General features: G+C 42.7%; 1 protein-coding gene and 1 long non-coding RNA gene across 2 annotated transcripts in view; one reads left to right on the forward strand and one right to left on the reverse strand.

Moving 5' to 3' along the window:
* Nucleotides 1-2,703: 2,703 nt before the first annotated feature.
* On the forward strand, nt 2,704-5,839 carry LOC122226056 (translation initiation factor IF-2-like). The gene is made up of 2 exons (XM_042948691.1): nt 2,704-4,005; nt 5,530-5,839. Exons 1-2 carry the CDS (start codon nt 2,704-2,706, stop codon nt 5,542-5,544), a joined length of 1,317 nt encoding a protein of 438 aa, XP_042804625.1. The 3' UTR covers nt 5,545-5,839.
* Nucleotides 5,840-10,123: 4,284 nt separating this feature from the next.
* The window catches only part of LOC122226428, a 34,911-nt gene continuing 32,452 nt past the window's right edge, over nt 10,124-12,582 (reverse strand). Inside the window, exon 4 of the long non-coding RNA XR_006205625.1 lies at nt 10,124-10,476. This is a non-coding gene — a long non-coding RNA (uncharacterized LOC122226428). The remainder of the gene's footprint in view (nt 10,477-12,582) is intronic.

The following is a 12,582-nucleotide window of genomic DNA, read 5'->3' on the forward strand; positions in this document are numbered from 1 at the left end:
GCATTTTTTGTTTTTTGTTTTGTTTTGTTTTGTTTGTCTTGCTTATCTTTGCATATAATGAATAAAAGACAAATCTGTGGTCCGGAGAGGGTGGTAAAGAAAAGTCAAGATTCCTTAACATCTAGGATGACCAAAAAATTTATCATCCCAACCAGGGCACTTTTAAACGTGAATAGGGGTGCTTTTGATAACTAAGATAGGTCAACAGGAATAAGCTAGGACTGTTGCAGACAAACTAGGAGGTCTGGTCACTCTTCTAATTCCCCATTCATATTCCCATAGAAAAGACATCCTGTGTATAAAGAAGCAACCTCTGTCTCTGTTAGGTCAACCAAACTTCAGATATAGTCCTCTCTCTTTCAGGTCACGCCTGGCTTTCTACAATGGAAATGGAAAGGTTTTCACTCATGCTGCCTTTCCCTATTCAACGCACCATGCAAAACTGGTTCCATTTTTACCCAAGGAAAAAAGCAACACACTAAAACGTGGATCCAGGCCAGGCTCATAGCAAGCCTCAGGCCTGGAGCCTCGGGTTTCTCTTAAAGCAACACTTCATGAGACAGCAACTTGGTAAGAGGGTACACAGATACCAGCCAGTGATTTAAAAAGTATTTCGAGTGTTAGATCCTTTCACTGACGCTAGGGCACCCGTTGAAACTGGACAGAGCCCAAAAGCCACCTCTCCCACAAAATACATTCATCCACAAAAAAGGTTATAGCATCTGTCCTCAACTACAGGTAACGACCTAAGTTTCTTTGCCTTTTGCTGAGATCAAGGGTGAAAAAGTCTTTGAAAAGAATAAGAAACCATGATTTTCTCTCAAGATCACATTGCCCAAGAAAAACAGAGCCAATGCTTACTTTTATTCCATATTTCCTGTTCAGAGGGGTCAAACATTGCTCATGTTCTTCATTAAATCTAGTCCTGTCACTGATGAATATTAATTTGCTGGGATATTTTCCCTCACAATCGGAGAGGGAAGACCAGATTTATAATCTACAGCACATAAAGAGCTATAATACTGGATGGAGCAGAAAAGCTCCAGCTGGCTTATCTCAAATATTCAGAATGACTTTGATTCTTCACAGACTCCATGGTCATTCATAAAGATTCGCTGCCAAAGTCAGCTCAAAGTTGTGATAGAGGTGATGGTAAAGCAAATGTCTTGGGCTAACTAATTACAGAAGGTAAGTACTATCCATAGCTGAGGCTCTGGGGGCAAGGGCTGTAAGACTGGGAACCACCTGCCATAGAGATGGTGGATGAATTCATGCAGAGTGGACTACCATCCTTCCAGCGAGGAGACTGTATGCGAGCAAGGGGCCATTTGTTGAAATGAACAAGAGCTAAGAGAGTTATGACTGTTTTCTCCCCAAAGGTGGTATGGTAATCTTAAATGCAAAGACATCTTCGCTAATATAACTGTTTAAACTGCTTCACATAACCACAAATGAGACCAAAATGTGCCAAACAAATAATCAAAACAAACAACTTAATGATGACTTTTTAAATGCTCAAAGAAAGAAGAAATTAACTGGTTAGGAGATCAAATGGTAAGGTTATAATGTCTCCTTTGGGAGATCAAAATTACATTTTCCCCACCCTCCACAGCACCCTACCCCTCCTCCCAACAGTGAAGTGGATAGTTTCTGAAAAATACAATGACCCTTTATGCCGGGCTTCTCTTGTCTGCTAAGGATGCCATCTGTCTCCCACACTATATAAACAATCCCTGCAGGAATCTTCTGATGACCAAACAGATTAGCAAGCTCCAGATTTTCACACCATTAATAATATCCCCATTCAGATTAGGCCTCTTGCTTTAATAATACCAAAGATAAGCCATATAACTGATTTCTCTGTATAGGTAATGTGAGTGTCATGTTAAAGATAATCTCTCAGAGGGTACAGCCATCTGTTGGGAGGAGGGGGGTGGGGAAAGCTCTCTCTAGGCAACGAAGAAATGAGCCCTTGAGGGAAAAGGAGAAACAGTAAAATGAAAATCATACTGGTAAGACAAACGAATACATGAAATTTCACCAGGTCTAATGGAAGACTCTACTAATTACATAAAAATGTTTTTCTTCTAAAAGACAAAGTATAGAAAACTGCGCAAGAAAAGACAAGTTTCACCCTTTGGCAAAGGTGTACGTACAGCGAGAATTCAGAGTTTCCTTGACTCTGGGGCAGTGAGAGAAGAAACATACCAGGAAGGCTAAAGCCTCCCAGGAAGTTTGCCTACCGTCCACCTCTATCTATGATGATCGCCGATGCTTGCCTTCTCGAACTTTAACATCGATCCCCTGTAACTCTGTGAGCTCTCAATATTGTCTCCAAAGACTTCCAACTCTTAGAGAAATAAGCATGCCTGTAAAGATGTTCCTAAAGTTGGTAATCATAAAGGAAAAACACTTGAGCACTGCAAAGGGAGGAAAAGACAGGCATGGAAGAGCCAGACCTCTGCAGTTGCACGTCCTCGGAAACGACTACGTCTAAATCTGCAGCCCCAGTTTTCTCCAGGCCCCAAGCTCCAGCAGAGGATGTTCACAAAACATTCCTAACCGAAAAGAAATGAAGCCCCCTCTCCCTCAAATGATGCCCAAACGGACCCGAAAGTCTCAGCTCCCTCGGATAACCAAAGCAGAAAACACGTCCCGGTGTCTCTCGCCCGCATTTCAAGGTAGCGGAAGCCAAAATGTCAAATGAATGACCGCGCCGGAGCGCGAGGGAGGAAAACAAAGGCACCTCCCGCTAGCCGGTACCTGCGGCGCCAGAGCCCGGCGCCGGCCGCACACTCACCTGGGGCTCGGCGCCGCCGAGGGCTGCGGGTGGGAACGGGGCCGCGGGGCGGGAGGGCGCCCCCGCAGTCGACCAGACCGGCGGCCCCGGCGCCCTCCGGCCGGTCCGTGCGCGCCGCGGGGAAAGCAGGCGGCCGGGGGCGCCGCCGCGCGTCGCATGCAGCTCCCCACTGCGGCGGCCGCTGCCAAGGGGCCCAGGGACCCTGCGCTGCCGTCCCCGACTCCGCGACCCGAGGCGGCGACGGGAGAGACGCGGCGCAAGAGCAGAGCGCGTCCGGTGCGCCCCTCAGCGACTCTTCCCGCCGCCCTCCGCAGCGGGCTGGGTCTCCGCTCGCCTTTGTGCTGGCATCTTCCTTCGCTCCCAGCGACACTCGGAGCTCCTCTGGCGGCTCCGCGCCGCCGCCCACCCCCGGGTTACGCCGCGCCCCCCGCGCGACCCGCCGATTGTGTCGAGTCAGCACCCGCGGCGGCGGGGACGCGCGAAGCCATGTCTCCCGCCCGCGCTCGAGAGGGCGCCGGGGGTCCGGGCGCCGCGAGGAGGTTTCCGGCCGAGTTCGGCGACCCCGGCGGGGCGCGGCGCGTGCCCGAGCGGCTCCGCAGCGTCCGGCTCCCCGGCGCTCGCTCTCCTGGCGTCGCCCGCGAGCAGTGCGCCGGCCCGCCTGGATCTCCCCTCTCGCCGCTACCCGCCGCCTGGCCCGGCCTCCCTCCCGCCGCCACCTTCCTCCTGCCGGGCTAGCCCGGGCGCCCGCCCCAACCAACCCCTGCGCCCCGGCCCTTGGAGAGCGCAGGGCCGGCCCGCTCACCTCCGGCGGCGCCGGCGCCCCTCCCGTTAGACGCCTGGGCAGCATCTGCCCGCACCTTCCTGCGGGGCGCTTGGCTGGGGGCTTCCTGCACGTCGGGGACCGGGGAAAGGGAGTCGGGGGGCAGGGGGAAGGACGGGAGGGACAGCCAGACCTTGGCCAGCTGGACCTCCTGAGGAAGGTGCGGGAGAGTGGGGCGGGTACAGCCGGGCGGAAGACGAATCCCGAGGCTGCGGAGGATCCGGAGCTTCTCTCCTGCCACGCCGAAGGACACGAGAGTTCTGAGAGGCGCCGTGGAGGAAGGAGACCCTCTGAGGTCATGCAAGCAGGTCTCTGCCCAAATCCCACCGAAAAGCTGAATGGAGGAGTGTCATGCCTCGGTTTCCCCAACTGCAAGGGCAAGACGGTAATACTCATGTCACCTACACGGGGTGTGGTCATAATAAAAATGGATTATTGAAAGTGCTTCGGGGTACTTTGCCTAAAGAGGGCACTAAATTAAAAAATTACTGCATTAATAGCTTCAGCTTTCCATTTACTTCTTCTGTAGCATCTTCATTGACTCTCAGTCCCACTTGGAGGAAAGAGTAAAAACGCCAAAATGTAAGGATCTTGCCCCCTATGCATGATATCTATCCATATGTGGGAAAAATTTACTTGATTTTACAGTTTAACAACTATAGCCCTATAGAGGAAGTCCCCAAACATTGTCCCCTCCCCTAAATAATGGATATCCATTATTTTGGAATTTTTGAGTGTGTGCTCTCAGTATTATCCATCTTCCCCACCCTTCTCTGTTAAAAGAAAAAAATTTTTTACCCGCTTTGGGAACTACCCCTCCCTCTTGCCCAGGAGTCTTAATGGTTCTGGATGGTTACACCTCCCATCCTCACTCCCCAGAACTGCCAGTCATCATAGTCCAGACCACAGAGATTGGTTCTGAGATGGATATCTTGGTCGGAGAACTCCATCTGGGGCTTTCGCTGAATCAGTTCAGAACAAGAAGCCTTTTAAACGAGGATAACTAATAAGGCAGTGATAACAGGTACCACTAATGCAGGTGAAGGAAGCCAACTTCAAGGGAAGGAATGCTGAGAGAGGATAATGCCTTTTGAGCCTTAGGAGGCAAATATGTCTGAATGAACGCTACCCCTGAAGCCAATAAATCCCCTTCCTCTTTATTTCCTTAGACCAGTTTCAATTGTGTTCTGTTACCTGTCATAGAAAAGTCCTGACTCATTATTCCCAGACATCTGTCCATTGCTAGGCTATTCCACAGAATTGAGGAACCCCCCTCCCAGCACATGGCAAGAAAAAAAAAAAAAAAAGCCTCTTTTTGTTCCTACTAGAAGAATCAGGATCCGTAGAGATCCCACATGATGTTCTGTTTCTACAACTTGCTTTAGTCCCAGCAACTCCATACCTCCAACCTTTAACCTCCTGTATTGATTAACCATGTTAGAATCTTGCCTTAAATTAAAAAAGCACAAAAATAAATAACACTAAAATGAATCTCTATTGCTGCCCTTAGGTTTAAAGAAAAAATTTTTTTTCCTCTTACCTTAAAAGTAGCTCCATCTAATCTTTAAAATTTTCCATTTATCAAGCATTAAACCTGAGGCTAAGGTGTCAAATAAAATTAATAGCAAAGTCATCCTAGAATCTCAGACTTGTAAAAGTGTGTAAGGGTTAGGTTATTTCATACTGAAACCCCCCCCCCCATCCCCTATCACCGCCACTACCTAATATGAGTCTCCCCTTCACAGAATCCGTGACAGGTTCTCATGTAGCCTCTCCTTAAACCCTCTCCTTAAACCATTCCTATAAAGAAAACTCGTATTTCACAAGCTGATCAATTGTATGTTGAAACTGGCCTAACCCTAAAAAGTGATTCCTAATATTGAGTCATAATACTTCTTTTACCTCACAGGACTCCAAGAACTGAGGACAGACTTGTACACTACTTGAATTGTGTCTCCCAAGATCTTTGCATGGACTCTAACTGGTTATTATATGAGTGTCCTGACTCTTCATCATCCTAGGTTACCTCCTTTCTATGAATGTGCTCAAGTTTGTGAACACTGCCTCTGAAGTGTAGTGTCCAAAGCTGAACCCAAAGGCAGATTCCAAGAAACTTAAGCATCAAGCCCCTTCTAACACCACAGGCGGAATCCTAGCAATATGTTCCCATGGTCTTACATTTCTGTAAAGGTTTAAACAGTAAAATATTTTAATCTCAAGAGCCTGCTGTATCCTTTCATCTAACTTCCATTCTGTCATAACTTCCCTTCAGTCTGGAAGCATTATGGTGGTCGTGGACATTTGGGGACCTGGCTAAGGGGAAATTGATTTTGTAAGTGGAATAAATGTATGTAGTTCATGGGCATCACAGCCTGTAGTAACAGTGACATCTATTCCAGCAGCTCAAAGGCCTACAGTTATCTGACCACAGGTTATTATGACACAAAGGTGGAGGGCCAGACACCTTATCAGCAAATGAATATGTCCTTCAGGATCCAGCATGTAAGTATACAGGTAACGGGGTCGACAATATTTGGAATACATGGACCCAGAACTGGAATGTGGAAAATCCCCCCACACCTTAATATATGGGAAAGAAGTTTGGTAGAGATTTTTCCATATTTGACGATAATCTTAAAAATGTATATAACTTTTCCAATAATGAACTGTAGACTGGAAAGAAACTCTTCTAAAGTATCAATAATAAAAAGAAATTTCAATCAACTACGCTAACGGAAAGACTGAAATAGCTATTAATGCTATAGAACAAAATGTGACAGAATCATTTTTACATGAAGAAGAAAACAGTAGACAGCCAAAATGTAGGGGAAAGTATTGTAAAAGTATATTAGGCAATTAATTTTTTTAATAATTGTATTTGTTTATATTTGTTGATGTCTGATACTTGTGAATTTATTTTAATTTGTAATCTGTTGTGATTTTTAATTCCAAATAAATATTTAAAAAAATATCTAAACTGTGTATTCTTTTTGTGTGTGTGTATGTGTGTGTATTCTTAAAGAAGGTTCTGAGCTGTATTATCTTCAGACTCCAAAAAACATGGACCTCTCCCCTATTGAAACAGATACTCTAAACGTGGCCTAATCAGTATAGCATTCATGGGGTGGGAGCTTCCACAGAAATGACTAAATACAATAATGTTTTGAGACGTCCATTCCTGTTGTATTTTATCTATCAACCATTAGAAGGGAATAAGTGGTGAATTACAATTAGGGCATTTGGGGTCTGAGATAAGGGTACTCATGTGAATGCCAAAATGGAACTTAAATGTATTCCAACTTTTCTGTATTTTTAAAGAAAGTTTACCAAACCTGCCTCATTATTTTCATAGTGGCTATGATTTATTTACTGTGCTGTAATTCAGTGATGTCGTTAGGTACTATGTAGGTATATAACAGGTTTTTGGCCTCTACACCAAATGACCTTAGACCATTATAGTTTTCTTGTTGTTGTTGTACTTAAAAAGTAACCTTCTTCTTGGAACCCCATATTTTTCCTATCACCTTTTCTTTTTTTGATAATCACATCTCATTCTTAAGTTCCTGCTTATGTCTTGCATGGAATCTATACTCTAGATATATATTCTCATTAGAACTTTGTCTAGAATGGCTTGTGGAAAGGAGGAGGGTCAGTGAATAATGTACTTGAGCTTTAGTGCCTACATTTTGTGGCATCTATTTTGGTTGCTTGGAATCTTTTCTCATTTTCTTCCAATTTCTCACCCATTATCAGTGGTGAAAAGCTCAGGATTCTCCCATTCATATATTCCTTATGTAAATATTTAATAACCACTTACTGTGAGCCAGGTACTCTTCTAAGTGTTGAGGATGTAAAAGTGAGGGGCAGAGACAAAAATCACTGCCTTTGTGAAGCTTATATTCTAATAGGATAGGGAATGAGAGGTCAAATAAGATACAGCAGAAAGTGAGTGTTTACAATATCCATATGTTCCTCTACATTTTCCATTCTCCTTTGTACTTAGGATAGCCATGTGATCATTTCTGGCAAATATTTAAGGAGTAATGATGGGTGTCACTTCTACCTCGAGATTAAGAATCTAATGTGACTTCTCTCATTCTCTTCACCTTTACTGAGACCACAGAGGCTATATATTGCAATGGTGTCATCCCAAGATAGGAGGAGACTGGATCCCTGAACCATCACTTGGAGGAAAGCTGACTAACTGATATGAGACTGTGATGTGAGCAAGAAATAAAGTCCTATGATAATTAGATATGGGGTTATTTGTTACATGAGCCAGCATTAATGATCCTGACTACAACAGAAACTGGTATTTTGAAGTAGGGTATTGCTATAATTAAAACCTAAAATATGTGTCATTTACTTAGGAGTTCAATAGCAAGCAACAAGGAAACTAATATTAGAAGCTAGAAATATGGTTATAATGATATGCAGTGGAAAAACAATAAAATGTTGCTATAATAACTAAAATTTATCTTGTGCCACTGAGTCCACAGCTCTAAGTAAATTGATTAGAAGAAACAACTAGTCAGTGATGGAAACCATTGGTTGGTAGTGAATGGGAGAAGAGATTTGTAAATCATATATCCAATAGGGGTTAATACCCAAAATACATGAAGAACTCATCCCACTCAATAACAAAACAAACAGGCAAACAAATCTGATTAAAAGATAGGTAGAAGACCTGAATAGACATTTTTCCAAAGAAGGCATGCTGATGATAAATACACACATGAAAATATGTTCAGCATCGCTAATTATTGGAAAAATGCAAATCAAAACTGCAACGAGATATCACCTCATGCCTGTCAGAATGACTATTACAAAAAAGAAATAACTATTGGAGAGTTGTGGAGAAAAGGGAACCTTCAAGCATTGTTGGTGGGAATGTAAATTGTTCCACCATGATGGAAAACAGTATGAAGATTCCTCAAAAAAACAAAAATAGATCATATGATCCAGCAATTCCACTTCTGGGTATCTATGCAAAGATAGAAATGAGAACCCTAATTCAAATAGAAATGTGTACCCCTATGTTAATTGCAACATTATTTATAATGACTGAGAAATGGAAGCAATCTAAGTGTCCATCAATGGATGAATGAATAAAAAAGCTGTGCATACACACAATGGAATACTACTTAGCCATAAAAAGGAACAAAATCTTGCCATTTATGACAGCATGGATGGACTTTGAGGACATTATGCTAAATGAAAAAAGTCTAACAAAGACAAATATCACATGATTTCACTTATATGTGGAATCTAAAAACCAAACCAAAACAAACAAACAAAACCCAGACTTATAAAACAGAGAATAGATTGGTGATTGCCTTAGAAGGGAGAGAGTTGGTGGGTGAGCAAAATGGGTGAAGGAAATCAAGTACACACTTCCAGTTATAAAACAAATAAGACACAGGCATGTAATGAACAGCATGGAGAATATAGTCAACAATACCGTATTAACTTCGTATGGTGACAGATAGTCACTAGACATTGTGATGATCATTTCACAATGTATACAAATACTGAATCACTTTATTATACACACGAAACTGATATGATATTGTACGTCAAGTATACCACAATATAAAAAAAGAAGCTATTGGTAGCACATGGCAAAGTATCACAATAAGTAGATGATTTAGGAAATAAGTCACCAGTTTTCGTTGTTTTTTTTTTTTTCAACGTTTTTTATTTATTTTTGGGACAGAGAGAGACAGAGCATGAACTGGGGAGGGGCAGAGAGAGAGGGAGACACAGAATCGGAAACAGGCTCCAGGCTCCGAGCCATCAGCCCAGAGCCTGACGCGGGGCTCGAACTCACGGACCGCGAGATAGTGACCTGGCTGAAGTCGGACGCTTAACCGACTGCGCCACCCAGGCGCCCCTGTTTTTTGTTTTTTGTTTTTTTTTTTTTCAACGTTTTTTATTTAATAAGTCACCAGTTTTCAAAAATAAATGAAAGAGAATACACGGAGCCTAGATATTTGGGTCTTTGCAAAGGTAGGAAGGCTGACTACTTTAGATCCCAAGCAGTAAAAATGGGATTTATAAAGACTTTGAGAGGCAATTGGGCAACTAAATTTGAGAGGCAATTGGGCAACTAAAGGCAATTGCCCTTTAGTTGGTGCCAGGGCAGCCTGTGAGGCAAAAGCTCAGTAAAACTCAGCCAGTGAAAAGATCAAATTTGAGGGTATGGTCAGATAGCTTCAAGGTTACCATGTAGTTGAGAGAGGTTTAAAACTTATGTTTCAAAAAACACTTTGAGTGCAGTTACTGGAACATACTACTGATTGGATGCAAAAAAGAAAAATCACAAATCAGTTTATTTTAGAGAAAATTATATTACCAAAGAAACCACGAGCCCAGACAAAAAATTGTCAGTCCAAGACTTATAATTTTCCATGTGCAAGGAGCAGACTTTGAATGTTGTATACTCTCCCCAAGGAGATCTCACATAATGTTTCTCATTTCATATGTGGCCAGGCAAGATAATGGGGAAGGAAGAACCTCACAGAGGTGGAAGGGAAAAGGATGAGGGTGGAGAGAAACAATGGACAAGGGAGGTCCTCTCCAAAGGCAAAACCAGAATTTAATCATGAAACTTAGCAAACTGCCAGGCCAGGGATATATAACAATACCTACCCATAGGATTTCAGAGTTACTCTGGACAAGTCTGTTGCATATCTTCCATTATTTTCTTTTCTGAATGTGGTATCTATTATGGGTGTCCATCATTATATTTTGGACTTCATAGGAGGCAGATATCTTGTCCTGTTACATCATAAGTTGTTACTACACCGTAAAGCACCACATCTGGACTTGATAGAGAGGACTATACATCAAAGATCTTGAATTTAGAACCAGAAAAAAAAATGACTGTATTGTTTTCTTTAGAGAGAAAATGAGTGTTTTTTAAATACAGGAATATATTAGTTTTCTATTGTTGCATAACCAATTACCACAAATTCAGTGGCTTAACACACAACACATTATTTCATAGTTTCTGTGGGTGGAAAATGTGGGCAGAGCTCAATGGGGACCTCTGCTTAGGGTCTCCTAAGGCTGCAATCAAAACGTCTGCCAACTGTATTCACATCTAAATGCTTGACTAGGAAAAAAACCCACTCCATCAATGTGTTGGCAGAATTCACCATCTTATGGCTCTAGAACTAATGGCATCTTGTTTCTTCAAAGCCAGTAGGAGAATCTATCTTTCCAGTCTTCTAAGACAGAGTCTTATATAACATAACTTAATCAAGAGACTAATGTTTTATCACTTTTGCCATATTTTATTGCTTAGAAACAAGTCACAGACCTCACCCACATTCAAGTAAAGGGATTTACAAAGACATGATTCACTGGGGGATTTAGTTCACTGTCTGTCACAGGTGAAAGTGGGACAACTGGATAATTGATGAACAGAAGACAAATATATTGGTTTTTACCAATCACTTTGTGCTTCTCTATTTTTCCCAGGATGCTCTATGGTTATGTGGCCATGTGACTAGTTCTATCCAATGAAATGTGAGCACAACCAAAGTGGGTCATTTCTAGATTGATGCAATTGCCCTTTAGTTGGTGCCAGGGCAGCCTGTGAGGCAAGCTCCTCACTAAACCCTAAATATGAATTGAAGAAGATTCTGGGAAGATAGTGGAGTAGGAAGCACTAGGAATCTGTTTCCACTTAGACAATAATTGCACTCTCAGAATCTGTCTGAGGTAACTATTTTAGAACTCTGGGGTCTGTTGCAGGCTTGCAACGTCAGGGGAATACTTGTATGGTAAACTGTGGTTAATTTGGGTCAATTTCAGTTCTTATTACAGTAGCAGCTACCCATCCCCCATCCTCAGCCACATGGCAGGCAGCTCTGTACATGGTCCTTGAGCAACTTGCACACAGCTTTTGGGAGCCAGGGTGGGCAAAAAGGACCCTGTCCTCCAAATATCTGGGATCTGTGCTCTGATCACTGATTGCTGCTTCTGATCACAGAGGTAAAGACAAAAAAAGCAGGTAACCATTCTTGTCGCACCTAACCCCCTTGATACTAAACCCTCCCCCTCTGGCTGAAGGGATTTCTAAGGGATTTAAAGAGATGGTACCCTTTCTCCCCCTTTAGTTTTTCACTTTTTACCCTTCTGAGAGCCAGACATTAAAGATTAAGACTTTCAAAAGTTACTGTATATACATGAAAAATTTGAAACTGACCATACATTCCCAGGGAAAGGGTCACCTGAGGAGGCGTTAAGTTTACAACTCAGGCTCGTCCTTGGTCCAGATATAGAGCACAACTTAAAAAGAAAAATAACAAAAAACATCAAACCTTGGGGAAGTGGGAGAATCTGGTTTACAGTTACCACATTATTAGGAAAGACAAGGGAAATTATTGAGTCTGGGGAACAGAAAACAAAAAAGACTTAAAACTGTTAACAGTGCCTAAGCAGCTACTAGGACACCCCCAAGCAGACCAAAATATGCACCATGGGAGTCCTAGAAGGGGAAGAGAGAGAAGGGACAGAAAGAATGTCTGAGGAAATAATGGCTGAAAAATTCCGAAATTTGATGAAACACACGAATATAAACATCCAAGAAGCTCAACAAACTCCAAGCAAGATCAACTGAAAGAGACCCATTATAATCAAAGTATCAAAAGACAAAGACAATCTTGAAAGCATCAGAAGAGAAGCAAATCATCACATACAAGGGATCCTCACATTAATCTAAGATTATCAGCAGATTTCAATTTCTCATCAGAGATTTTAGAGGCCAGTAGACAGTGGGCTGATATGTTCAAAGTGCTAAAAGAAAACAAAAATTCAACCAAGAATCCCATATCTGACAAAACTGTCCTTCAAGAGTGAGGGAAAAATTAAGACATTCCCAGATAAACAAAAATTGAGGGAGTCCATGACCACTAGACCTGCCCTGCAAGAAAAGCTCAAAGGAGTCCTACAA

Source organism: Panthera leo, chromosome C1, assembly GCF_018350215.1.
Source record: "Panthera leo isolate Ple1 chromosome C1, P.leo_Ple1_pat1.1, whole genome shotgun sequence".
Taxonomy (NCBI): domain Eukaryota; kingdom Metazoa; phylum Chordata; class Mammalia; order Carnivora; family Felidae; genus Panthera; species Panthera leo.